The sequence below is a fragment of the Tympanuchus pallidicinctus genome, unplaced genomic scaffold, assembly GCF_026119805.1.
Source record: "Tympanuchus pallidicinctus isolate F22 unplaced genomic scaffold, pur_lepc_1.0 scaffold24, whole genome shotgun sequence".
Lineage (NCBI taxonomy): Eukaryota > Metazoa > Chordata > Aves > Galliformes > Phasianidae > Tympanuchus > Tympanuchus pallidicinctus.
In genome coordinates this window covers 9,150,170-9,173,816 of record NW_026294741.1, presented here as the reverse complement: position 1 = coordinate 9,173,816, position 23,647 = coordinate 9,150,170, and the positions used below count along the sequence as shown (strand labels likewise).

The following is a 23,647-nucleotide window of genomic DNA, read 5'->3' as shown; positions in this document are numbered from 1 at the left end:
GTCCTTGTGTCCCAGCAGGTCCCTCCCAGGCTCAGGTGACCTTGGAATGGGGCAGAACACATCCTGGGGACCTCGTGGGGAGCTGTCACTCTCTGCAAGGGCCCTCCTTTGGCAAGGACACCTCTGCACCCATGGCCTTATGAGAACCAGTCAGCACATCGCTCCTCTTGTGCGAATCCCCATCTCCTGCAGTCACAGGGCTGGGGCAGACTCAGATTTCACTCTTCTGCAAGGAAAACGCGAAGCCCTTCTGGGTGCATAGAAGAGCTGCAGGCACAAACCTTCCAGCCTAAAAAGCAGAACACGAGAAACCGTACTCCGTACGTGATTTTCTTCCTTTTTTCTTCTTCTTTTTCTGTCTTTTTTTTTTTATTTTTAATATGAGGCTTAATTTGAAGCCCTGCTCGTGATTCTTGGGCTCTGACTCACACTCGGGATTATCAGCACTCTGGGAGACGTCGACTGGCATCTGCGGGGCGTGCGGGGAGGAGGCAGCAGCCCAGCCCTGCTGTATGTTTCCCCTTTACACCACAAGGATCTGGCTGCGAGATAATGGCTCTCCACCGCCTTTTCCTCAGGGCCCCTCTGTGCTGCAGACACAAACCGGAGCGCGAGCGGTGTCCAAAGTTCATGTGCTGGCTGAGCGCTGCCGCTTACATCGCTGCACTCGGTTGCCCACAACTCGCTTCAGTTCTCTCCTCCTGGGTTGAGATTTTCCAGCCTCTCTCTCTGCACAAAGGCCGATTGAAGGCGAATCTCTGCTAACACGCCTTGGCCGTTTCAGAGTAGGAAGGCAGGAAAAAGCAATATCTACACAATAAGCATGCCCTTTTTTTTTTTTCTTCTTCTTGCAAGAATACAAAACAATCTTCCAATTTTTAGGCTGCTCTGCTGCCGAAACTGCTGGGGGTCGGAGCTGACATCTGGCAGGGAATCAGTCCCAATCGAGAACAACGGCGGAGCCTTCCAGTAAACACTGCGTTTCAGTGCTGAAAGCTACATCCACCCAGGCACAGCACGCCTCCAGCAATGGTACCTCTTAATCAGCGCCTGGAAAGCTCACAGCAGAGCGAGGAAGGATGAAAGCAGCCCAGCAAAGGTCCGACCCAACGCGCCCTGCTCACCGCCGGGCGAGCGCCGTGGCCTGGAGTTACCTATCGGCAGCAGATGTTTCACTGCCCTTGAGAAGGACGATGTGAATGAGATCTATGGAGCCAGGACCACTAAATCCCTCCTTGGCCTGCTTCAGATTAGAGCAGTTCAATGATACATCACTGAAGGCTTCCCAGAACTACACGAATACCAAAGAGAATTCAATATAAATCATGGAAGGATTTAAGGTTGGGAGGGATGTCTGAAGGTCTCCAGCCTGGCCCCTGTGTGAGCAGGATGAGCTCCAGAGCCAGGACAGGCTGCTCCAGTCAGGCAAGTGTTGAACATGGGCAAGGATGGAGATCCCACAACCTGACAGCTCATGTCCCAAGGCTGTTCAACTCCCAACACAACACAACTGTGTGTCCGTGCAAGCAGAGCTGGTTGCCTGCAGGATACAAAGGAAGAGATGATGAGAACAAGAGGCAATGCCTGCAGAGAATGAACCATCACAAGCATTGTCTGGTTGCTGCTGCATGGCCAAAAATAGGGGTCTGGGTGGATGCCTAGCCTGGGCGATGGGAAGGGGGCCTTCCCTTCCCTTCCCTTCCCTTCCCTCCCTTCCCTTCCTTCCCTTCCCTTCCCTTCCCTTCCCTTCCCTTCCCTTCCCTTCCCTTCCCTTCCCTTCCCTTCCCTTCCCTTCCCTTCCCTTCCCTTCCCTTCCCTTCCCTTCCCTTCCCTTCCCTTCCCTTCCCTTCCCTTCCCTTCCCTTCCCTTCCCTTCCCTTCCCTTCCCTTCCCTTCCCTTCCCTTCCCTTCCCTTCCCTTCCCTTCCCTTCCCTTCCCTTCCCTTCCCTTCCCTTCCCTTCCCTTCCCTTCCCTTCCCTTCCCTTCCCTTCCCTTCCCTTCCCTTCCCTTCCCTTTTCTCACTTCCCTTCTCTATGGCTATGGGCTGTTCCTCTTGGTCAAGGCAAGGATAAACTTCCCATTGCTGCCTGTGGCTGCAGCCAGCCCTGAGCCCACTGGGCAGGACCTCATGTTGGCAGGACCTCTTTCCAAACTGACCATGGGACACAATTGGATCATGCTTGAAGCAGCCAGCGGTGCTCAAGAAAGACGTCAGTCTCAATACATGGCTTTGTTCAAGGGCCACTGAGCTCCTGGATGGCTCTGAATGAGGAACTTGACAAGCCCAAATATTTTGCTTCCTCTAAATGAGATTGAGCAGTACTGGTTTGATTCCCAGGTGCTCCACTCCATTCATCCTCACAACCTGTCCCCCCTGCCCCATGACTTGAGATGCACTCAACCACTTGCGATGCTGCAGCAGGCAGACTTGCAGAAGGCTGCATTTCAGATACACGTGGAGGTGAACACCCATTAGCTAGCAATTAAAAGCTGGTGAGGCAAGGCAGGAAAACATAAGGATGCTTGGAAATGGGCAGAGGTGGCCGCCCTGACCCTTCCTGCTTTAGATGAAGACTGCGCTGCCTGGAGATCAGCACTAGATGAACACGAGGCACTTGGTGAGCAGAGGGATGTGCAAGCGGAGTGAACATTTCAGCCTACACAACGCCAGGCAGGGCCGAGCACAGCCCTCAGCCTCCCCACAGCCGTGACAGGCACCAATCGAGGCATCTCGGGCTCAGATGGGGGAAAACGTCAGAGCCGGGAGGGGCAGATCCCCATCCGCGCAGGGTTTGCAGCATCGGTCGTACAACATCAGTCAGCGCCGGGGTTGGACACCTCGGGGGCCCCTTCCCCTGCGTGCCCACGACCTGCCCTTCGCACATAGCTTTCCTTTGAGCTACGCATCCGCCGTGCTCCCGCAAAGCCGCGTCCCACCCCTCGGTGTCTCGCAGCGAGCGCCGTTTCCCAGGACAACGCCACAAACAGCGCCCGGCTCCGGATGCGGCTCCCCGCGAGGCAGGTGCGGGGCTGCTCCGTAGCTATGGCAAAGGTGTGTTTACCGCCGTGTTTGGCGTGCCGGTGTTACCCCCGGGACCGCATAGGGTCTAGGTGTGTGTGTGTGCGTGCACAGCAGGGCAAGGATGTTTGGGGCGTTCGTGGGGAAGCCGTGGGTCCTTATACAGCAAACTGTATCTTTGTCACTCGGGCCCTTTGCTTTCTGCTCATCAGCGCGTACCCAGAACCGTGTCTTCCCAGCACGGGCCAAATTGCACAGCTTTTCCCCAGCACTTCGCGAAGGCTCCCAGCCCTTCCCCGCGGGCAGCTCGCGGACGTCTTGGCTCCGTCGTGGCCCAATAGCAAAGGGGTTGGATCCACGTCCCCGGCGCGAGTGCCAGGGGCGGGGAAAGCGTGCCTGGTGTCTATTCTTTCGAGGTACAAAACACGCTTTCAAAAATCAGAGCCGTTTCACTGGCAAGGGATGGAAGCTGCTAGGGACGTCCAGCTGCCCCACTTACGGTTCCCAGCCCCTTTCCCCGCATGTTTTGCAGACACACGCGCTGAGGATGCATCCCCAACCAGCATCACCGGGCTCTGCGCGCCCACAGCCACGCTGCTGCACAGCCTTCCGTCTTTGCGTCCCTCTGCTCCCAGCTGTCACTCCGGGGCGCTGCGTGCCTTCGACACCGCAGCACGAGGGTGCGGATGAATGCAAAACGGACACCTGTGCAAAGCCCCGCTGGCTGCTGCGCTGCTCCCCGCTCCTCAGCTGTCGCAACCTGGGCTGGGGGGGCTCGGTTTGGCACCGGGAGCGCAGTTCTGCACCGCAGCGGCCGCGCTCGGTTGCTCGTAGGGTGAGACGCCGCCGTGCCGGCACCCGGGGCCGCGGTGACCGTCCGTCCCCAGACGGGACACGGGGTGGGCGCTGCGTGTCCCCGGGACGCCCCGCGTGGGGAAGGGGCCGCGCTCGGCCGCGCAACCCCCGCAGCCGACGGCTGAATTTCCCTGCGCGTTCCCCGATGCCGTCCTGCCTCCGGACACCCCACGCCTGCCACCTAACGGCCACGCGGGGCTCGGCGGGTGGCGATGGTGGTGACAGCGCGGGGTGGCTCGGCCCGGGCCCCAGCGGATTACCCATCTCCCCGTTCCCCCCGCACCCCTTCGAACCGCGCTGTGCCGGGACCCCTCGAGGAAGCTGTCCCCGTCTCTGTCCCCAGCCCAGGCACAGCACAGCGGCAGCGGGCAGGTATTGGGGCTCGGGGGATGAAAAACACAAGGAGAGAGCTGAGAGAATCCCAGCTCCCCACTGCGGGGTTTGCAGCCAGACCCCCTCGATGCACCCCAATCCCCCGCGTCTGCCCTCCCTCGCTTGACACCCAAGCTGCTCCTCCAGCCCCTCCTTTTGCCTGGCAGCCCCCACGGCGCTGGCCTGCTGCCCCCGAGGTGTGACACCCCCCGCTGCCACCCCCTCTTTTTGGGCTTTGCACTCCCCCCTCCGCCTGCTCCCCTCGCCCCCCGCCCGCCGCAGGCCGCCTTCTTTGGCAGCTCCCCCCGCACTTTTGGCAGCGCCGCGCCAGAATTGGAGAGAGAGCGGCGAGGGAGAGAAATTACACACACACAAAAAAAAAAAAAAGGAAGAAAAAAGAGAAAAAACAACGCAGCCCAATAGCCTGGAGAGGGCTGAGTGTTTGCCCTTTCGTCATGACGTAGTGTCCTGTGCCTCTCTCCCCCCTTCTCTCACTCCTTTTCCCCTCCCTCCTTCCAACCCCCACACCCCCCCTTCCCCTCACATCCTTGGAAGCAACAATTAAGCAGCTCTGGGATAAAACACACTGACTGCGAGAGCACGGGGGCATTGCTTCAAGAGATGGCAAGGCAGGCAGCTGCACCCCTCCTCCCCGGAGTCCTCCTCCTCTTCTCCATCCTCCCGGCTTCTCAGCAAGGAGGTAAGGAACGAAAAGCTCCATCCCCTGCGCCTGAAGGGGCTCTGCAGGGACCCCGCGTCCTGCCCCGGCCGAGGGCTGCGTGTCCCCGGGGAGGGCAGCCCCTGCCCTGCTCTGGACGCCCGGGGTAGCAGGCAGAGATCAGCCGGGTTCCTCCTCCCCGACTGCAGGGTGCGATGGTGGCACACAGAGCCTGGGAGCGGCACCGCGGAGCGCTTTTTGGGAGGTGGCTCCGAGGTGCCACATCGTGCCCAGGTGCTGGGGACATGCATGTGGAGTGGCTGTAAGTGCCAAGGGCAGGGGGCTGGCATCCATGGCCCCCCGTTGTGATCTCAGTGTGAGCTGGGGGCTGCCTGAGGGCTGCGTGCGTGCACAGCGTGTGGCCATGACAAAGCCTTTCGCTGGTGTCGTGGTTGCTGTGTGTCCCCCCCCTGGTGTCATCCACCCCCCGGCTCGGCAGCGTCGGCCTCTGGGGCTGTGTGACACCCCGTAGTGCATGCACATGTGCACATGGGCAGGGGACAAAAGGCACTGGGTACCTGGGCCGAGCATCCTGCTGTGAGTGGGACAGGGCCAAGCAGCACAGCAGGTGTGTGACCAGGGTACGGGGCCACTGAGTGAGGATTTAAGGCTGCTCACCATGGGAAAAGTGGGTGAAAGCAGGGAATGTGTGGTGCAGTGGGACAGCTGCCTCCATAGGGCCTGGGGTGAGGGGGAACGGCACCCGTCTGGCTGAATGGGGCACCAGCAGTGGTGGTGATGGGGACAGTGCTGCAGCCATCACACGCTGCCAGCTGCTCAGGGCAGGGCAGGACCCCACGGGCAGTGCCACCCCTGCCCAGTGCAAAACCCTCAGGGAAGCTCTCTGCAGCCAGCAGCTCCTTGCACGGATGCCCTGCAGCTCTCTGCTCTGTCCCAGGCTGCTTGTCCCCAGCCATGCACGTAATGTCACTCCTGTGACAGGCACCTGCACAGCTGCTGCTCTGCCTGATCCTGGAGAGCTGCAGCCCGGGGCCAAGCAGCCGTCCCAGCCGGGTTGCAGCTCAGTGCTGGCCACTCCCTGTGCCTGGCAGGGATGCTCTGTGCTGGCTCCCTTCACCCTGGTTGCTTTGCTTGCCAGCTCCCATGCAGTTGGCAGCTGGGGCAGTCTCAGGATGGCTTTGGCCCCAGAGTGATATCCCACAGTGGTGTGTGAGCAGTTGGATTTGCTGGCCGTGCTCCAGCCTCTGGCATGCTGTCCTGGGGTGTTGGCTGGTCTGGGAGCAGCTCTCTGAGGAGTCCCTGTGCTGATGGGGACACTGGGGAACATTTCCCTATAGAGAAATGACCGTTGTTCCTGCAGCCCAGTGTGCTGCTTGGCACTGTGCTCTGCGAGCCCCTGGGGATCAAGCTGGGATAAGGGCACAGCCAAAGGCACCAGTGGGTGCTCAGGATGCATCCACCTGGAAGGGTTACAGGGCTGCCTCCCATGGCACACACTGCAGCTTCAATTTGGACAGGGAAGGGGCATTTGAGATATGCCAGGGCTGGGGGCATGGAGATGGGGGCAGCCCTGTGCACTCAGACTGTTCCAGCGCCCTGGGGAAGACCTTTAGAGTGCTGACCCAACGAGGGGCTGAGCTGGTGGCACCTGGGATCCTCCAGTGGTAGCTCAGCATCTCTTCCAGGGAGTTGGTTTGTTCTGGGCACCGTGGGGGCATGCAGTGTCCCATGGATGAATCTGGGCTACTGTACAGGGAAGCTGCTGTAAAAGGTGCCAAGGGAAGCGTATGGAGGGGGGCACCCATCCTCCAGTGCTTCCCCACAAACGATGCCTTAAAGAGGGCAGAAGGACACGAGCATCCCAATCCTGTGGGCTCAGGGTTCAGAGGTTGGCCCAGAGATGCAGGTAATAGATGTGCTGGCATCCTGCCCCCCCCCAGCACCCTGACCCCATGGAGACCCTCTGAGGGTGCACAATTCACTCCAGAACACCTTTGCAGCCTGTCTGCAGATACTTCAGAGCTGAAAGCTGGGGCTCTGGGGTCCGGATGGGTGCCTGACTGTGGTGACAGCTTCCCTCTCCTCTCATCCTCCTGAGCTGCTACCAGTGGGCTCGGGATGTGGGCACGGCTTCAAAGTTGCCTGGAAACCGCATGTTTCCAAAACCCATTCTTCCAAAAAAGCAAACAACGAGAGGGAAATGTCTGCAGCGGTCGGGCGCTGAGCCGGCTGTGGGAAGGGGCCGGGGAGGCTGCTGAGCAGCGGGGTTGGCTGCCCTGACGTGGGGCGAGGGGCTGAGCAGGGCTGTGTGCTCCCGTCCTGTCGTGGTCCTCAGGAAGCTCTTGGATGTGAGGAGGAATGAGCTGCTGAATACAGAAAATATCTGCGTTTCTTGCTTGGAAAGGGATCTGCCAGTAAGTGCGCGGGTAGTGGAAAGTGTGTGGCTAACAGGAATTGCTGTCAAACATAAATGGTGAGGGTAACAGAAAGAGGGGTCAAAAGAAAACAGATAATGGGACAGTGCAGCTATTGCAGCGACCAGATGGCGCAGAGCAGTGGAAGAGAAGTCCAGCTCCTATAAACAAGGTTCCACACTGGATCCTGAAGCACCTCCGTGAGCAAACCCCTGCAGCCAGGGCTGTGCATTTAAGTGCCTGCTCTCCTGTCTCAGGGTTGGAAACACAACCCAGTTCCGGGGGAAAAAGGGACCTGTGAGCAATTCTCCCTCTGCCCCCAGCAGGCTCTGAGCAGGACAGGCAGTGCAGGGAACCCACCAGCCCCAGTGGGGCTGTAAGTCAGTTTCTCCATCACCAATGTGCTGAGAGATGGAGGGGGCAAAGGAGGGTCCCTTGTGCTGGGATCAGAATACAGGCAGTGCCTGCTTCCCTGCCGCGAGGCTGGGGACAGGGCTGCAGGTGTGTGACAAGCATGGAGACAGCCCCAGAGAGCCACTGCTGCTGCTGCAGTGTGGCACGGCTGTGGTGCAGCAGTGCAGCTGTGCAGGAGCACAGGGCTGGTTGGTGTCACAGCTGGTCCTGCTCAGCAGCACATGAGGAGCAGGCTTCTGTGATGCTGTGGGCAAAATCTGTGCAGCCAGGTTGGCTGGTGCCAAGGCAGGAGGTCCACATCCACCTTCTGACCCCCACACGGACACTAGCACCTCCCCTTTAATCTCCAAAACACTGGGATTGCATGGAGCTGGAACAGGCACCAAAGAGCACGGCCTCTGCACAGCATCCCCCAGACCTTTATGGGACTCAAAGGGCACTGAGCTGCCTCCCCTCACCTTCTCCATGGGGCTGTGCCAGGCAGCGGTGGTGCAGAGGATCTGGGTGTCCCCACAGTGCACAGCATTCCCCCAGCAAAAGATGCCACCCTGCCCACGGAGGGCTGAGTCCTGGGGACTCCAAAGGAGTATCCCACACAGCTGCCCAGCAGGTCGGGTGGGAAGGATGAGAGTTGTGTGTATGTTTGGAAACAGGCAAGGAGCTGGGATTTGTTTTTCCAAGCTGGTGGGGGGGGGAGGAGGAGGGGTGAAGGGGGGATGAGGGAGGGCAGGCAGGAGAATGTGCCAGGAAAAGGAGCCGCTCCGTAAGTGCTGGCTGGCTGCTGCACTGCTGGGCTGGGCTGGTGGTCAGCGGGGACAGAGACAGCTCTGCTCCCTGGGACATCAGCTGCACCACAGCTGGATTTGTGCCCCAGGCCGGTTTGGGGATGCGTGGTGCCAAATCTACTGTTGGGCACTGCTGGAACACATCAGCTGGAGAATGCTGCTGGGCCCGTGTCCCCCAGTGTGCGTGTGCACAGGGGTGTGCATCCTCCTTGTGCAGACACATGTGTCCTTCACATGTGTGATGTCCTTCACATTACCTGACATATGTGTGCATCCCAGCATGGCAAGGTTGGCACTCCAACCCTGGAGCCTCACAGGGTGGCAGGGTGCAAGGAACACCCTTGATTCAGAGGCTTTGCATGCCATGTACCCCAGGGCTGTGCCACCACATGCACCAATCTCCTGGGGGTGCAGGGTCCCCCCCCCCGCCATCAAAGGTCCAGAAGCCCCAAATCCTCCCTGCCCAGCCCACTGTGAGCTCCTCAACCCTGCCCACCACACCACAAATCCCTTTTCAAGCTATTCATTATCAGAAAGCCCATCCAGGAGCAGAGCATCCCCTGCACCACGTTCCTGCACCCAAACCATCCCTGCTGAGTGAGACCCCTGCCATCCTGCACCCCGCACACGTACCCCGTGCAGCAGGGAGCATCCATCTGCTGAACGTGCCTCGGCAGAGAGAAGTTCACCCACCCCAAAGGCTCTCAAACACCACCTGGGAGCCCCACTCCAGCCACCTTTGAGAGCTGAGGGGCTGAGGAGCTTCTCCACTTTGCAGGGATGGACAAAGAGATACAGATCGGGTGGGATTGGGTTTTGGAGTTGGCATGGTTTGGGGAGGCAGAGCTGGATCTCAGCCTGCTTGTTATCCTGCTGACACCCACAGCAGGTCCTGGGGCAGCTGCAGACCCCATCACCACTGCAGCACTGGAGGCAGGGAGATGTGCAAGGACAGGCAGAGAGCTCACTCTGCTCTAGGGAGTGTCCTCATCGCAGTCCTGCACAGATCCCTGTGGGGGTTTTAACGGAGTCTCTCTTCTTGCAGGGGTCCCTGGTGCTATCCCGGGAGGGGGAGTCCCAGGAGGAGGCTTTTTCCCAGGTAAGGAGAGGTGGGCAGTTGGGGGTACCGTGGGGATGGGGCAGGCCCTTGAGGAGGCACTCAGGACACCTGTGAGACCAGCAAGGCAGGAGCATGGGACATGGGGACACTCAGCCTTGGGTGGCTGCAGCCCCCTTGGTGTGGGCAAGAGGCTGTGCCAAGCTTATGCTGGGGCCTCCTGCCCATAGCTGGCACCTCCACAGCCCCCACTGCGGGAAGGTCCGGGGTGACAGCCTGTCCTTCGTGCTCTGGCTACGTGCAGCCTTGGGGCTCTGATCTGACTGTCACCCCAGGACCCACAGCATGAGTTGGGCCTGGGTGGAAGCTTGCAGAGGTGGGTGCTGAGACTGTGCTGTTGCTCACAGGTGCTGGAGTTGGAGGTTTGGGAGCAGGTTTGGGAGCAGGTTTGGGAGCAGGTGAGTGCTGGGGACCCTTGCCTGGGACAGGGAGGAGGTGGCATGGCAGCACCCTGCGGCGTCCCCAAATGCACTGCAGGGGATGCTGTGCCTGACTGCTCTCCCTCATCTCCCCCAGGGCTCGGGGCTGGAGGAAAACCTCTCAAACCAGGTATGAACCTTCCCTTTATCTCTCACTGATTGCACCAGCAGCCAGGATGCAGGAGGAGGCCGTGGGCATGGGATGCTCCCTGTCACCAGCCAGCGCTTTCCGCTCACCAAGCTCTCAATAACCACAATGTCTCTGCGTGCCTTCGCCCTTGTCCCTGGCTTCAGCACTGCCACTTTCTCTCCAATTGTTCCCATATCCCAGATGTCCTCAGCAGTCCCCTAGTCGAGCAGCTTCGGCTGGGGCTCGTCTGCCCAAAAAGGAGGGGATGAGCGGTGGCAGGGCGCTGATGGAGAAGTCCACTGTCTGGACGCAGGGGATGCTCCACGGGATGGGGAGCGCAGTGCCTGGGGCGGGATGCGCTGCCTGCCCCGTCCCCTCTCCGCGCCGCGGGAGCGCCAGCCCCAGGCGGGGGCCTGCAACCTCCGTTTACTCAGATTTCAGCTTGTGGAAAGAAAAACAAGGCCCTTTATTTCGGCGTAATTAAAACCAAACGCGGCGCAGCCGCGAAGCCCCAGCCGGAGCGGTGTCCGCGCCGTGAGCCAAAGGCAGTGGAATTTGCGCCTGGAGGGAGCGAGCGCTGATTAGCCCCAGATGTTGGAAGGCAGCGCTGGCCGGAGCCGGAGGGACTCATTCCTCAGCCATAAACATTTAGGCTCCGTCCCCTCGTGGCCCGGCGGGTGGGGCGGGAAGGGACGGCGGTGGCCATTGGATGGGGACACACGTCCCGTGCCACGGTCTGAGTCCTGTCCCCACCCCCATGTGCCCATCCCTGGGGCCTTGGTGGGCTGGGACCCCCGGACCAATGCATCCCGCTGGGACGGTGCAAATACGGTCGCCTCGTCACGACCCTGGTTCCTGGGGGGGAAAAAACCCATCCCACGAACCCCTGTTTGTCGTGACAGCTACATCCCTGCTCTGCGCAGGGAGCAAGTGCCGGGGCGATGGCAGGGAACCCCACGGACTGGCCCAGGTGCCAGAGCAGCACGGGATAGGGATGGGAAAGCATGGCTGCAGCTCCGCCCCTTCCCTGTCCCCTCGCAGCGCCCCTGCGGCCACGCCGTCCTCCTCAGCCCAGTTCTCTTTCCAGGGGTCGGTGGCCTCGGGGGACTCGGCCCTCTTGGCCTGCAGCCAGGTGAGCGCGAACCAGGATTATGCCCTACACGCACAGCCTCCCCAGGGACAGCGGGTGGCCTTTCCCCACGGCCGTAGGGTTTGTCCACCGTGAACCGGCAGCGGGGCCACCCCCGTGGCCGTGTCCTCCCGTGGGGTTAAGCCGGGCAGCCCCGGGCAGCGACAGGAGCAGGTGTCCTGGGGGATGTGGGGTGACAGAGCACAGGACACGATCCAGGCTGGCACCGCAGAGCTGTCCCCGTGCAGATGTCACCTAACGCCGCCTCGCTGTGCCTAATGCCAGCTCGCTGCCCCTCGCCTCTGCTGCAGCCCTGGGTTACAGACAACGTGCTGCTCCTGGGCTCGCCCCGCTCCTCCTGCTGCACGTAGGTGCTGCAGGGCAGGGTGAGTGCTTGTGGAGGTGGGCGCTAAGATTATGCTATTGCTCGCAGGTGCTGGGGTCGGAGGTTTGGGAGCAGGTTTGGGAGCCTTCCCCGGGGCAGCCTTCCCAGGTGCTGCGTCTGCGGCCGCTCTTAAGGCTGCAGCAAAAGCTGGTGAGTACTGGGGGTGTCTGTGGGCGGGACCTCTGGGCTTGGGCATCCTTAGGGCTCTGGAGTTTGCCTGCTCAGCCTGGAGTATCCATACCCTGTGCTGCTTTGGGATGTCCCTGCTGCCATCCCTTTCTGTGGCCCAAAGGTGACATCTCACCCTGTGCCCTCGTTTTCCATGCATCCCCAGGTGCTGGCCTTGGTGGTGTGGGTGGAATTGGTGGCCTCGGTGGCGTGGGTGGAGTTGGAGTTCCAGGAGGCCTTGGTGTCCCAGGTAGGAAATGCCCCATTGCCACACTCTGAGCCCGTGGGAGCACTGCATGGGTGCTCAGGACTCTCTGCTCCTACAGGTGCGGTGCAGCCCGGGGTTGGTGCGGCGGGGAAGCCCCCCAAAGTGCCAGGTAGGTGCATGGCCCAGATGGGGCTGGGGGCAGCGGGCAGCGCCTCTGGGCAGGTGCTCACTGCTGCCTTCCTCCTGTCCCACAGGTGCTGGCATCCCCGGAGCTTTCCCAGGTGGAGGTGTGCTCCCTGGAGCAGGTGAGCTGGGTCCCATCTGTGATCACTGAGCGGGTCCTCATTCCATGGGAACACTCTTTCATTTGAGGGGGTTCTCATCCAATGGCACTAACTCTGCCTGGAAAGATATCCCCATCTCACAGCAGCAGCCCAGACTTCAAGAGGACCCAACCAAGAGCAGCACCCTCACCTTCAAGAAAGTCCCCATCCCACAGCATCCTCTAAAGGGATCTTCATCCCACTGCAACACCCTAACCATTGAGCAACTCCCTGATCCAATTGCAGCACCTCTATGTCCAAGGTCTTCATCCCACAGCTGAACTCCCTTCTTTAAGGGGTTCCTTGTCTCACAGCAGCACCCCAACCTGTGAGTGGGTTCCCACCCCAACCAGCAAGGCGAAACCATCAAACAGCAGCCCCACAACCTCTGAGGGCATCCCTGTCCCACAGCAGCACTGCAACCTCTGGGGGGATCCCCACCTCGTGGCAATACCCAAACTTGCAATGGGAACCTCATCCCACAGCAGCACCTTAGTCTCCAAGGGGGTCCCAATCCCCAGGCAGCACCTTGGTGACCCCCTGGTGGCCTCGTAGCTGGCTGTGTCCTGACCTTGCATCCCCATCCCAATGTGCCCAACCCCACCAGGACACTGCTGCCACCTGCCCAGCTCCCTGCCCACCTTTCCTTGCCCTCCCCACAGTTTCCAGCTCCGTTTGCTAAAGCATCTCCATGGTGCCAAAGGTGGGGATTTGATGCCTCTGGGGACACGGTGTGGGCACAAGTGGCATCAGTGCTAGACACTGAATGGAGCTTAGTCTGGAGGCAGGAGAGGTGGAGGGGGACAGGAATCCGTCACCACAAAGCAATCAGTGGAGGAAAACTTGTGAAAACAAGATGTTTCAACACTCTCAGAATGGGAAGTGTGTCGCTGGTCAGGAATGTCTTTCCATGTCTGAAAATGGCACGAGTTATAATGAAAGACAGTTGTAAAAGGGAAAAAAAAAAAACCAACAAAAAACCTGAAATAAAAATGGATCCCAACTGCTGATGGGCAGAAATGGAACCTTCTGCCTGGATTCCTGCGCAGGGTGGCAGCTGAAGGGGCTGGAGCCACCTCCACCCTGGTGCCACGGGGCTGGAGCAGGGATGTGCCATGGTTGGAGTTTGTGTCCCCTCCCACCACACCGGTGCTGGGCTCAGGGGGGCTCAGTGCAGCCCGGGGTGCTGAGCCAGGGAAGGGGGACATGATTTCAAGAGAAGTGTAGATGTCACACGGAATGATGATGTTTAGTGGCATCGTGGTGATGTTTGCACTGCGTGATCCAACACAGTGGTTTTTCCAACCTGAATGATTCTATGATTCTGAGGTGCTGAGGTGCTGATTGCAGGTATCTTGAGGCAAATCCAGTGTTTTTTTTCTCTCATCTCTGGGCATTAGCAGGCAGGAGGGGGCACGGCTCTGGGCCCCACATTGCCCAGGGTGCTCACTGTCCCCTCTGCTCCACCCCAGGTATCCGCTTCCCCGGTGTAGGCGTGCTGCCCGGCGTTCCCACCGGCACCGGGGTCAAGGCAAAAGGTCCAGGTACGTCCCTGCTCCCACATCAGGTCCAGGGCTCACCTCCACCCTACTGAAGCTGTTCCCGTGCCAGCCCTTCCACAGCTGAGCCCAAGGTGGGACCCTGTGGCTTGCCGGGAGCCCCACAACTCAAGGCTGTGTGTTTGTTTCTCCCCAGGAGCAGGAGCCTTTGCAGGAATCCCCGGTGAGTGCCCCCTCTCTCTCCCCAGTTCTTCTCTTCCTTCTTAAGTTTCTCCATCACCACAGCAGCCTCCCCACACCAGAAGGTGCCTCAGAGGCTTCCCAAGCCGTGGCCGGGGACCCAGGGTGCCGCGGGCACCCCGCTCTGCAAGGTCTGGTGGCAACCTGGGCGCAGGCTCCAGGTGAGCGTCTGCTGTTGGCTTTGCAGGACTGGGAGGCTTTGGAGGCCAGCAGCCCGGTGTCCCTCTGGGGTATCCCATCAAAGCTCCCAAGCTCCCAGGTAAGCGGCCACAGCCAGCAGGGATGCGGGTGGGGGCCAGGGGGACGAGCCGCCGTCCCCGCTGCCCCGGGCTGAGCCGCGGTGGCCCTGGGTGGCCCTGGGACATATGCTGGGCTGGGACACCCCACGCTGGTCCGCAGCTCCCTCCCAGCACCAGGCACATCCTTTCAGGGACCCTCTGCTTTCTGTGGCTCCTGGGGGCCGAGGGTTGCTCACCAGACGCTCACCCAGGCTGCGTGTCCCCCATTGGGGACCCCTCGCCAAGGCCACCACCAGCAGGATGGCAGTGGGGACAGAGGCAGGGCTCCCTCCTCACTGCCCGCAGAGATGATGCTCAGTCCCAGCCCAGGGGTGCTCAGCACCCCTCTCCCGACCTGCGCCGCTCCGGTGTCATCTGTCACCCATCCCTGCGCCAGGTGCCAGACCCATGCCACGCAGGGACAGCAGCGGGGTGGCAGCGGTGGGGACAGGAGGGCATTGCCTTGTCTGGGGGTGCCAGCAGCACCCCAGTGACACCCAGGCCATGGATGGGAGCCAGAGCCCAGTGGGGCCCCTCATCCCGGGGATGCGGGATCAAATGTGTCCCCGGGTGTTATTCTGGGGTGCAGCCCACCCTGGGGCGCATCCCTCCCCGCAACGGCCGCCAGTCCCGGCAGCTTCCCCCGGCGGGGCCCACGGCAGAAATACTTGGCCAGCGCCCGCTTCCTCCCGCAGAGCCTCGTTCCGCTCGTTAGGGCGACCCGGCCCTGCGCAGATCGGATGCCGTCTGGCCGCCCGGCCCCAGACGGCCTTTCATGGGGTGCCTGCTGCAGGCACCTGGCCACGTCCCGGCGGCCCCGCCAGTGGCCCGAAGCCCAGACGGGGCTGACCCACTTTCTGGGGAGCTGCTGTGCCTGGCTCCGAGCAGTGAGCCCCACAGCAGAGAGTGGGGCTGCCGTATCCCCATCCCTCTCTTGCGGACCCCATCCTCGTGGCTCCTGTGCGGTGCCACCTCTTGCAGGGTGTGTGGTAGGATGGTGTTTCTGTCCCCCCGTGTGTTTTCGGGTGTTGGGTGCGTCTCAGCTCGTCGTTCTGCAGTGGTGTGGGGCTCTTGGTGGAAGCAGATCGGTTCATCAGGGGCTGCTGAGATGTGTGACTTGCCTTTACATCCCTTGTGCTGTGTGCAGGGCAAGAGGGGCAAGGAGACATGAAAACAGCATTTTCAGAGGAAAGTTTCCTTTTAGGGTGCTTTGCTCCAGACGCCCCTGCCAGATTCTGGGCTGTCCTGGAGCAGGAGGGGTCCCAAGGGTCCTTGGTTTGCTGGGGGAGCAGGCTGATCTGTGGCTGAAATCAGGATCCCCCATTGATGTCACAGGGATGGGGACTGCGTCGAGCTGGCCTGAGGTCAGAGAGAATGGCTTCCATGCCAGAAGCACTGCTCTGTTAGCACTGATGACACTGGTGGCCGTCCTTGTGCCGCCACAGGATGGGTGCTGGGGCACTGAGGACCCAGAGAAATGCCCAGAATCCCAAAGGTTTGGGCCCTTGGTGCCACCTTCATGTGTCACCTGGCATCAGGCAGCTGTGGGGTGAGCGGGGTGCTGCTGCTGCTGGGTGCCTGCAGGGATCCTGCTCACAGCCACCGCCTGCAGAGCGCTCCCAGCATCGCGTGGCAGCTGGTGGAAACAGCTAACGGGGAAGGGGGGGGGAGTCTGGAGCACACATGTTGGCTGTGGGAGGGGATGCTGTCTCATCCTGTCTGTGGGTGATGGTACCAGCAGGGGACCAGGCCACCGTGGTGTGCAGCCCCTGGTGCCACTTTGTCACCGTTCCTTGGACTGTGGTCACCGCCATGTTGTGCACCAGGTGTCCCCATGCTGGCACATGCAATGGGACTCCACTCTTTCTCAAGGAGCCGTCTCCCCGGCCGCGATGTTCCTTCTCGTAATCCCCCCGTTCCTTCTTGCCGACCTCCCAGTGAGGTCACGTTTCAGTTCCCAAGCCCTGATTCCAATTAAAGCCTCACATGAGAGCCTGGTGCAGCCGGTCGGGTATGGCTCTCGCCGTGGGGCTCTCTGTGGATCACTGTCGATGTGGGGTCAAGGGAGACTCCAGCAAAGACACGCTCGTGTCAGAAACCAGCTCCACGCACCACAGCCCTCAGCGTGGGGTTCGCTTTTGGTGAGGGGGACCTCTGGGAGCCCCATCACGATGCGGGGTTGCACCCCAAAAAGGATTTGGCTGGGAAGGAGCCCCAGTGCCGAGGGCTCGCTGGCTTGATGGCAAAGAGGGGCTACACCGCGAGGCAGAGCGGGCACGGCCACCGGCAGCCAGGTGCTAACCAGCGCCTTCTCTCCTCTCCAGGTGGCTATAGATTGCCCTTCGTCAATGGTAAGCTGCCCTGTGATGAGCGCTCGTAGCTTCACGGTCGTAGCTCCTCGCGGACCCTGTGTCCCCAGCGTGTCCTCAGCTATGGGGCTGGAGCTGTTTGTCTGCCTCATCCTTGCCCCGGCACCCAGCTCCTGACCTCGTTGCGCTTTCTCTTTGTGCTTGCAGGCCTTGGACCAGGTGGGATAGGAGCAGGGGTTCTTGCTGGGAAGGCTGGGTACCCCACTGGGACAGGTATGGCTCCCACCTTGGCTGCTCTGGGGGGTGCAGGGATTGGGACCCATAGACTGTGGCATGGGGAGCTGGCATATCTTTGGAAGTCATTGGTGTTTGGACAGGATTCTTGGCACTGCCTGGCGGCCCCAAAGTGGCCAGAGAGGGGACAGAGCTGTGTCACCTCCCCAGGGAAAAGGGAGGGCTGTGCTGGGGATATCCTCATCTCCTCAGCATCTCATCCTGTCCTTCCCCAGGTGTTGGAGCACAGGCGGCGGCAGCAAAAGCGGCAGCTAAATATGGTGAGCCACCATCTGCGGGCACACACAGGACTCACGGCCCCACTAGGGAGGCTGTGCCCCCTTCCAGGCTTGGGGGGGGGGGGCTGCTGCTGTCTCATCTCTGAGCTGATGCCCCATACTTCCTGCAGGAGCCGGTGTCCTGCCTGGGGCTGGCGGCATCCCAGGGGTGGGCGGCGTGGTGCCCGGTGTCGGTGTTGTGCCAGGAGCTGGAGGTGAGGCTGGGCTCAGCCCCGAGGCATGAGACCCACATCCCCGTGTCCCCATGCCCCCATATCCCACACTCCTGACTCTCTCCTGCTGCTCTGGCAGTGGGAGGCCCAGCAGCGGCAGCAGCTGCAGCGAAGGCAGCAGCGAAAGCAGGAGCCTATGGTGAGTCCCTGCTCCTCAGCCCTGCTGGTGAGGCTTTGCGGGGCGCTTTGCTTTTGGGACACTCCCCCAGCCCACAGCTCTGCACGGTGACATGCACAGCTCCCAGGGACTGCAGTCTGTTAGCAGAGGGATGGGCTGAGATCTGCAGCTCTCTGCTCCACTCTTTGGCAGAAGCGCTCAGTTTCACAGCAGCAAACCCGCGCTCATTGGAGCATCCAGAGGAAATGCGTCAGCCCCGGCAGCAGCTGGGATTGATGAGCCCGTCCTTGGGGGACCTCGCGGTCCCGCCAGCTGCCACCAGCTCCTGAGTGGCCACATGGGCTGTAGGGCTGGGGAGCTGGGAATCCCCTGCCCGGATTTGTGCATGCTCTGGGGACACTGCATCATGCACACTGCCGTGTGAGCATCACAGCGCTTGCAGAGCAGCACAGCAGTTGGCAAGCATCCTCCTCCTGCATCCCATGCCTGTGCCAGCAGTGCTAGGGGAGCTCATCCACCCTTGGCCCCTGGTGCAGCCCCAGGGGGAGCTCAGGGCCCGCTACAGCTTCCAGCTTTGCCTGGGGGATCTGTAGCCCCACGCCATCTCATGCCACTAGAGGACACCGTGCCTCCTAGCAGCTCTTGGGGGTGCTCTGACTGCTCTGCTTCCCTCCAGGTGCAGGGGTGCTGCCCGGGGTCGGTGGTGTCCCAGGTCTTGTGCCTGGTGTCGGTGGTGTGCCTGGTTTGGTTCCCGGAGTCGGAGGTGTCCCTGGGGTGGCAGGTGACTGTCCCCATGACTGTCCCCATGAGCACTCTCCCCGCTGCAGTCAGTGTGGGGCAGGTGGCTCAGGGTCCCTCTCTCTTGTCCCCAGGAGTTGGGACACCAGCAGGAGCAGCGGCAGCAGCCAAGGCAGCTAAGTATGGTAAGCACTGCACGGTTCAAGGAGCCCCCCGGCCACCTCGTTATCCTCGGGTGTCTGTGGTGTCCCATGCAGACAGCTCCTCCTGCACTCGTCCCTACCACAAGAGGGTCAAGGCTGTGGCTGCTCTGGGCAGTTTCCAGTCTGATCAGTGCCCAGAGCCCCCAGCCCTTCCATGTGGATACTGGGGGGCACCAACCGTGTCTCTATGCCATTTGGCTGCAAGGCTCCATCTCCCCATGATGAGCATCATCTGGAGCCCCCATGGAACGGCCCCTGTGCTGGTGACTTCTTAGCTCTTGGGTGACCCTGGACTAGGCATGTGTCCCACGCAGCTGCTGGGATGAGGCAGGGGACCACCATGGTGAGAGCAGCCCTACTTCCACGTCCCACCTCTCAGCAAACCCAGCTTCTCTCTTGCTGCCTGCAGGAGCTGGTGTTCCCGGTGTTGGCGTTCCTGGTGTTGGCGTTCCTGGTGCTGGCATTGGAGGTGTTCCTGGTGTGCCTGGTGTTCCTGGTGTAGCTGGTGTGCCTGGTGTTCCTGGTGTAGCTGGTGTGCCTGGTGTTCCTGGTGTAGCTGGTGTTCCCGGTGTGGTACCTGGTGTTGGAGGTGAGCAGATGGGCTGGCATGAGGGGACAACATGGTGCCAACTTTGCCAGTCCCCCTGACATCCTCTCTTCTGTTCCTGCAGTGGGTGGCCCAGCAGCTGCTGCTGCAGCAAAGGCTGCAGCAAAAGCAGCCGCATTTGGTGAGATCTTCGTCTTTCGCTCTGGGATGGATGATGGAATGGATGTGGAGGGATGGGTGGATGGTTGGATGGAGTTGTGGGGCAATGGATGGATGGTGGAATGGATGTGGAGGGATGGGTGGATGGTTGGATGGAGTTGTGGGGCAATGGATGGATGGTGGAATGGAGGGATGGAGGGATCGATGAAGGGATGGTGGGATAGATGGATGTGGGATGGATGGAGGGAAGAATGCTTACAAAAGGCCGGGGCAGGGGCTTGGATGTATTCCTGAACCTCTCTGCAGGAGCAGGGCGTGTGCCTGGGGTTGGTGTGCCTGGGGTTGGCGTGCCTGGCGGCGTGCCTGGGGTTGGTGTTCCTGGAGTCGGAGTACCTGGAGTCGGCGTACCAGGGGTTGGTGTTCCAGGAGTTGGCGTACCCGGTCTGGTGCCTGGTGAGATGTTCTCTAAGGGCTACTCGGGGATGTCTGAGGTGGTGCTGGCTGACAGATGCTGGCATGGCCACCTCAAGCCTTCACTGCCCCTCATGATCCCTGTCTCCCCTAGGAGCTGGCCCAGCTGCTGCTGCCAAAGCAGCTGCCAAAGCTGCCAAGTACGGTAAGATGGGCTCGCTCTGCTGTTATCCCACAGGTCCTGCCTCTTAGCACCTCCCCACCCCAATCTGCTTCCCTGATCTGGGCTGAGGCTAGGCGCTGCATGGGGTCCCTGTGGGTCAGGGCGAGGGATGAGCTTTCTGTAAGGCTGTGTGTGGGATGAGATCCTGGCTGTGTCTGGCAATGCTCTCCAGAGAGCTGGCCTGCATGGAGGTTCATCATCCATACAGCTTCTCATACATTTGTTCATCTGTCTCCCTTCTACTCATCCATCCACACCACCACTCACTCATCCATCCATCCATCCATCCACCCATCCATCCATCCACCCATCCATCCATCCACCCATCCATCCCACCACCCATCCATCCCACCACCCATCCATCCCACCACCCATCCATCCCACCACCCATCCATCCCACCACCCATCCATCCCACCACCCATCCACCCAACCCCTTCATCTGTGCAATCATTCCAGCCAGCCATTCCCCTTTTTCATTCACCATCTTTCTCCCCAGGCTAGACCCCAACCTTTCTCTCCCTCTTCCAGCAGGAGCAGGTGGCCTGGCACCTGGTGTAGGTGGCCTGGCACCTGGTGTAGGTGGCCTGGCACCTGGCGTGGGAGGTCTTGCTCCTGGTGTAGGTGGCCTTGCTCCTGGTGTAGGTGGCCTTGCTCCTGGTGTAGGTGGCCTGGCCCCTGGCGTTGGAGGTGTTCCAGGTAAGGCAGGTTGTGGTGGCATCTCGGCTGGGGACAGGTCATCCTGGTGGCCTCCATCAGCTTGAAGCCATCTGTTTGTGGGCGACCAAGATGAAAGGGATGAGCTTTACCCAGCATTGCTAGGCAGGGCCCTGACACTGCCCCTTGTCTTGCTGTCTCAGGTGTTGGAGGTCCAGCAGCAGCCGCAAAAGCAGCAGCTAAGGCAGCCAAATATGGTGAGCTGAGCACATCTCCACGTGGGTGAGCGGTGCTGGCACAGGCGCTGCCCCGGCCCCACGCAGCCCCCAGGCTGTGTCCTCAGCCCCTTTCCCCCACAGGTGCTGGTGTTGGAGGGGTGCCAGGTGCTGTGCCCGGTGCTCCTGGTGTGCCAGGAGTGACACCTGGCATCGGTGGTGTCCCCGGCTTAGTGCCAGGTGTAGGGGTGCCCGGTGCCGGCGTTCTCCCCGGAGCAGGTGAGGGCATCACACATCCAGCTGTGTGTGATGGGAATGGGATGCCTGTGCTAACCGCAGTGCCCTTGCTTATTTTGCAGGCATCCCCCAGGTCGGGGTGCAGCCTGGTGCTAAGCCTCCCAAATTCGGTACGTAGCGTGGTCACCGTTCCCCAGCCTGCTCCCCTTTGGGCATCCTGTGTTGATATCAGGGTGCTGTCATTGCTCCGCATCCCTGCATGCCCTGGCAGGGTGGCCCAGGTCTGGGAGGTGGCACTCTGCACGGGGTGACAGAGTGGGGACGTTTTCCCCATGCAGGATGGGTCAGGGCTACTCCCCTGGGGTCACTGTCCCTTCTGTGTGGGCTGAGGGCACCTGGCCTCACTGTCTCTTTCCTGCAGGTGTGCCCGGGGCTGGGGTCCCAGGGGTCGGTGGCATCCCAGGTAGGTGGTGCAGGGGGTGGGTGCTCCTCTGGGGTATGGGGCTGCACAGGGAAAGTGAGGGCTGCTGTGGGGCTGGATGAGGAGTGGATTGGACCCAGGGATGTCACTGCAGTAGGAATGCCTCATGCAGATCCCACTGCCACGTGAACCAAGTGTGGTGGCAAGGCCAGCACTGCCATGCTCAGTGTCTCCAGCCCCAGTTTCCCAACCTGGCCTGAAGCCCACCGCAGTCTTTCCCAAGTGCAGCCCCCTTTGCCCCACTGTTTGTCCCCATGGCCACCTGTGGGTGCTCACCTGGACTCCCCATCACAGGTGGCCTCGGAGTTGGTGGCCTCGGAGTTGGTGGCCTCGGTGCTGGTGAGTGGTGCTGATGGGTTTGGTGTGGGGGTCCCAGGGATGGAAGAGCTGAAAAGGAAATGGCATTTTGGGGATGCAGAACCACAGTGTCCCCTCACAGCTGTGACTTGCAGGACTGGGTTTTGCGGAGCAGGAAAGGACAGGGGCATGGGTCCCATGGTCCCCATATCCCCACCCTGCTCTGTCACTGTGCCCTGGGGTACAACAGGGAGGGGATGGCCACAGCCCCAGCATGGCGCAGGCCATGGAGACAGGGAACAGTACAGCAGTGACCACAATGTGTGAGACACCTGGGAACCCTCTGGACTCAGTGTGGGGGCTGTGCTGATGCCCCTCTCTGACGTAGGGCTCTTGTATCCAGGAGCTGCTGGAAAACCTCCTAAGCCAGGTAAGGAACAGGGACGGCCGTGGCTGCACTCTGGTGATACCCCCATCCCCATGCCCTCACCGGGGCTCTCCCTTCACACAGCTTTTGGTGCTGGGGGGCTGCAGCCAGGTGAGAGCTGGGGCTGGGAGCTGAGGTGGGGCTGTCACTGCCCACACTGCTGTGCTCTCTGTCTCCATGCCACTGCCTCACGGGGCGCACCGGGTGGGCACCCATAGTGGGGATGTGGCTCTTGGGGGCAGCCAGCTGTAGGCTGGGGACACCGCAGACACGCAGGGCTGTCACTGCTTCTCACTGCTGTCACTTTCCACCCCCAGGGGCTGGAGTTCCCGGTTTTGGTGTGTCACCGATATTTCCAGGTACTTTCCCCTGTGCCCTTTGCCATGCCCACGGGGACACACAGCCCACAGGGACATGCAGCCCTTAGGGCATGGGGAGACATGGCCATGGGGGGGTGGGGCAGAGCTGGGCTGGGGGCACAAGGCAGAGCATCCCGAAGCCAATGAGGTTTTGCTGTGCTTGCAGGTGGGGTTGGTGGCCAGCTGGGATTTGGCGGTGAGTGCACTGTGGTCACACACATGGGGTTGTTGGGTTGGAGTCCCTTCAAAGGGCACCTGTCCCCACGCTGCCTCCCACCCCACTCATCTCTCTGCCTCGTCCCCACAGGGAAGCCCCCCAAGACCTACGGAGGAGCCCTGGGGGCCCTGGGCTTTAGAGGTGAGTGCTGTTTGGCATCCCCCCACCCCTCCTCCGAGCACCTTTTTGGGGTGGGGAGCTGATCCACTGTCCCCCCTCCATCCCCAGGTGGAATTGGCTGTGCACAAGGGAAATACTGCGGGAGGAAGCGGAAGTAACCGCCCACCGTCACCGATGACCTCATGAACTTTGGTGCTACTGCATGGTCCAGAATGTAAATCCCCACCAAGCTGAGACCCCCCCCCCCCCGGCCCCACGCTCCCGTCAGGGACCCCACGGCAGCGTCAGGGGCCGCCCCCCCACCCCGGGAACCCCCCCAGCCCCAGCAGGGAGTGCGGAATAAACTGCGGGGAGCAGCCATCCCCCTTGGTGCTATCGCTCCTTGCGGGAGGGCCTGGGACCCCCACCCCAACCCGGCCCCGGTGCTCCCCCTGGGGGGTGGCTGACCCCGGGGGGGGGCCGGGCTGAGCACGAGGGGCACGCAGGGGTGGGGGGAGGGAGGGAAGGAGGGAGGGAGGGAAAGAAGGGGTCCCAGTGGCGGGGGGCAGCGCGGGGACTCTGCCAGCCCGCGGACCCCCCCGGCCCCCTTCATGTTACTCACATTGATATAACTGGGTGGGACGCCCTACGCAGAGGGAATCGCTGCCAACAGACTAATAAAGGACAAGTTTTTAATGGAATCTGCCTCCGTCCTGTTCCTGTGTCCCCTGGTCA

The 23,647-nt window shown here is 61.2% G+C and overlaps 1 protein-coding gene across 23 annotated transcripts; it reads left to right on the top strand.

The window, feature by feature from the left end:
* The first annotated feature begins 4,748 nt into the window (after nt 1-4,748).
* On the top strand, nt 4,749-23,613 carry ELN (elastin). Of its 23 annotated transcripts, none has more exons than XM_052688897.1 (35): nt 4,749-4,945; nt 9,583-9,636; nt 10,002-10,052; nt 10,171-10,203; nt 11,291-11,335; nt 11,766-11,867; nt 12,052-12,135; nt 12,212-12,262; nt 12,348-12,398; nt 13,889-13,960; nt 14,112-14,138; nt 14,343-14,414; nt 16,758-16,784; nt 16,950-17,015; nt 17,252-17,296; nt 17,425-17,508; nt 17,606-17,665; nt 18,321-18,425; nt 18,517-18,567; nt 18,995-19,060; nt 19,097-19,174; nt 19,257-19,313; nt 19,598-19,744; nt 19,857-19,907; nt 20,455-20,622; nt 20,784-20,837; nt 20,940-21,074; nt 21,155-21,202; nt 21,454-21,495; nt 21,808-21,852; nt 22,199-22,240; nt 22,555-22,596; nt 22,763-22,792; nt 22,904-22,954; nt 23,042-23,613. In XM_052688897.1, the coding sequence occupies exons 1-35, from the start codon at nt 4,867-4,869 to the stop codon at nt 23,089-23,091; spliced, it is 2,265 nt and encodes a 754-aa protein (XP_052544857.1). In that variant the 5' UTR covers nt 4,749-4,866; the 3' UTR covers nt 23,092-23,613. The 23 variants fall into 23 exon arrangements, with proteins under 23 accessions (XP_052544857.1, XP_052544867.1, XP_052544862.1 ...); XM_052688907.1 differs by having other exon boundaries at nt 18,995-19,174; nt 20,458-20,505; nt 20,569-20,622; XM_052688902.1 differs by having other exon boundaries at nt 18,995-19,174; nt 20,458-20,505; nt 20,548-20,622.
* Nucleotides 23,614-23,647: the final 34 nt, after the last annotated feature.

What these genes read in the sequence shown, in the direction of transcription:
- ELN (XM_052688891.1), top strand. Translation starts at nt 4,867, where the DNA reads ATGGCAAGGCAGGCAGCTGCACCCCTCCTCCCCGGAGTCCTCCTCCTC. An exon ending in TGGGTACCCCACTGGGACAG is followed by an intron (nt 17,016 to 17,251) that starts GTATGGCTCCCA and finishes GTCCTTCCCCAG; the next exon opens with GTGTTGGAGCACAGGCGGCG. An exon ending in AGTTGGTGGCCTCGGTGCTG is followed by an intron (nt 21,853 to 22,198) that starts GTGAGTGGTGCT and finishes TCTCTGACGTAG; the next exon opens with GGCTCTTGTATCCAGGAGCT.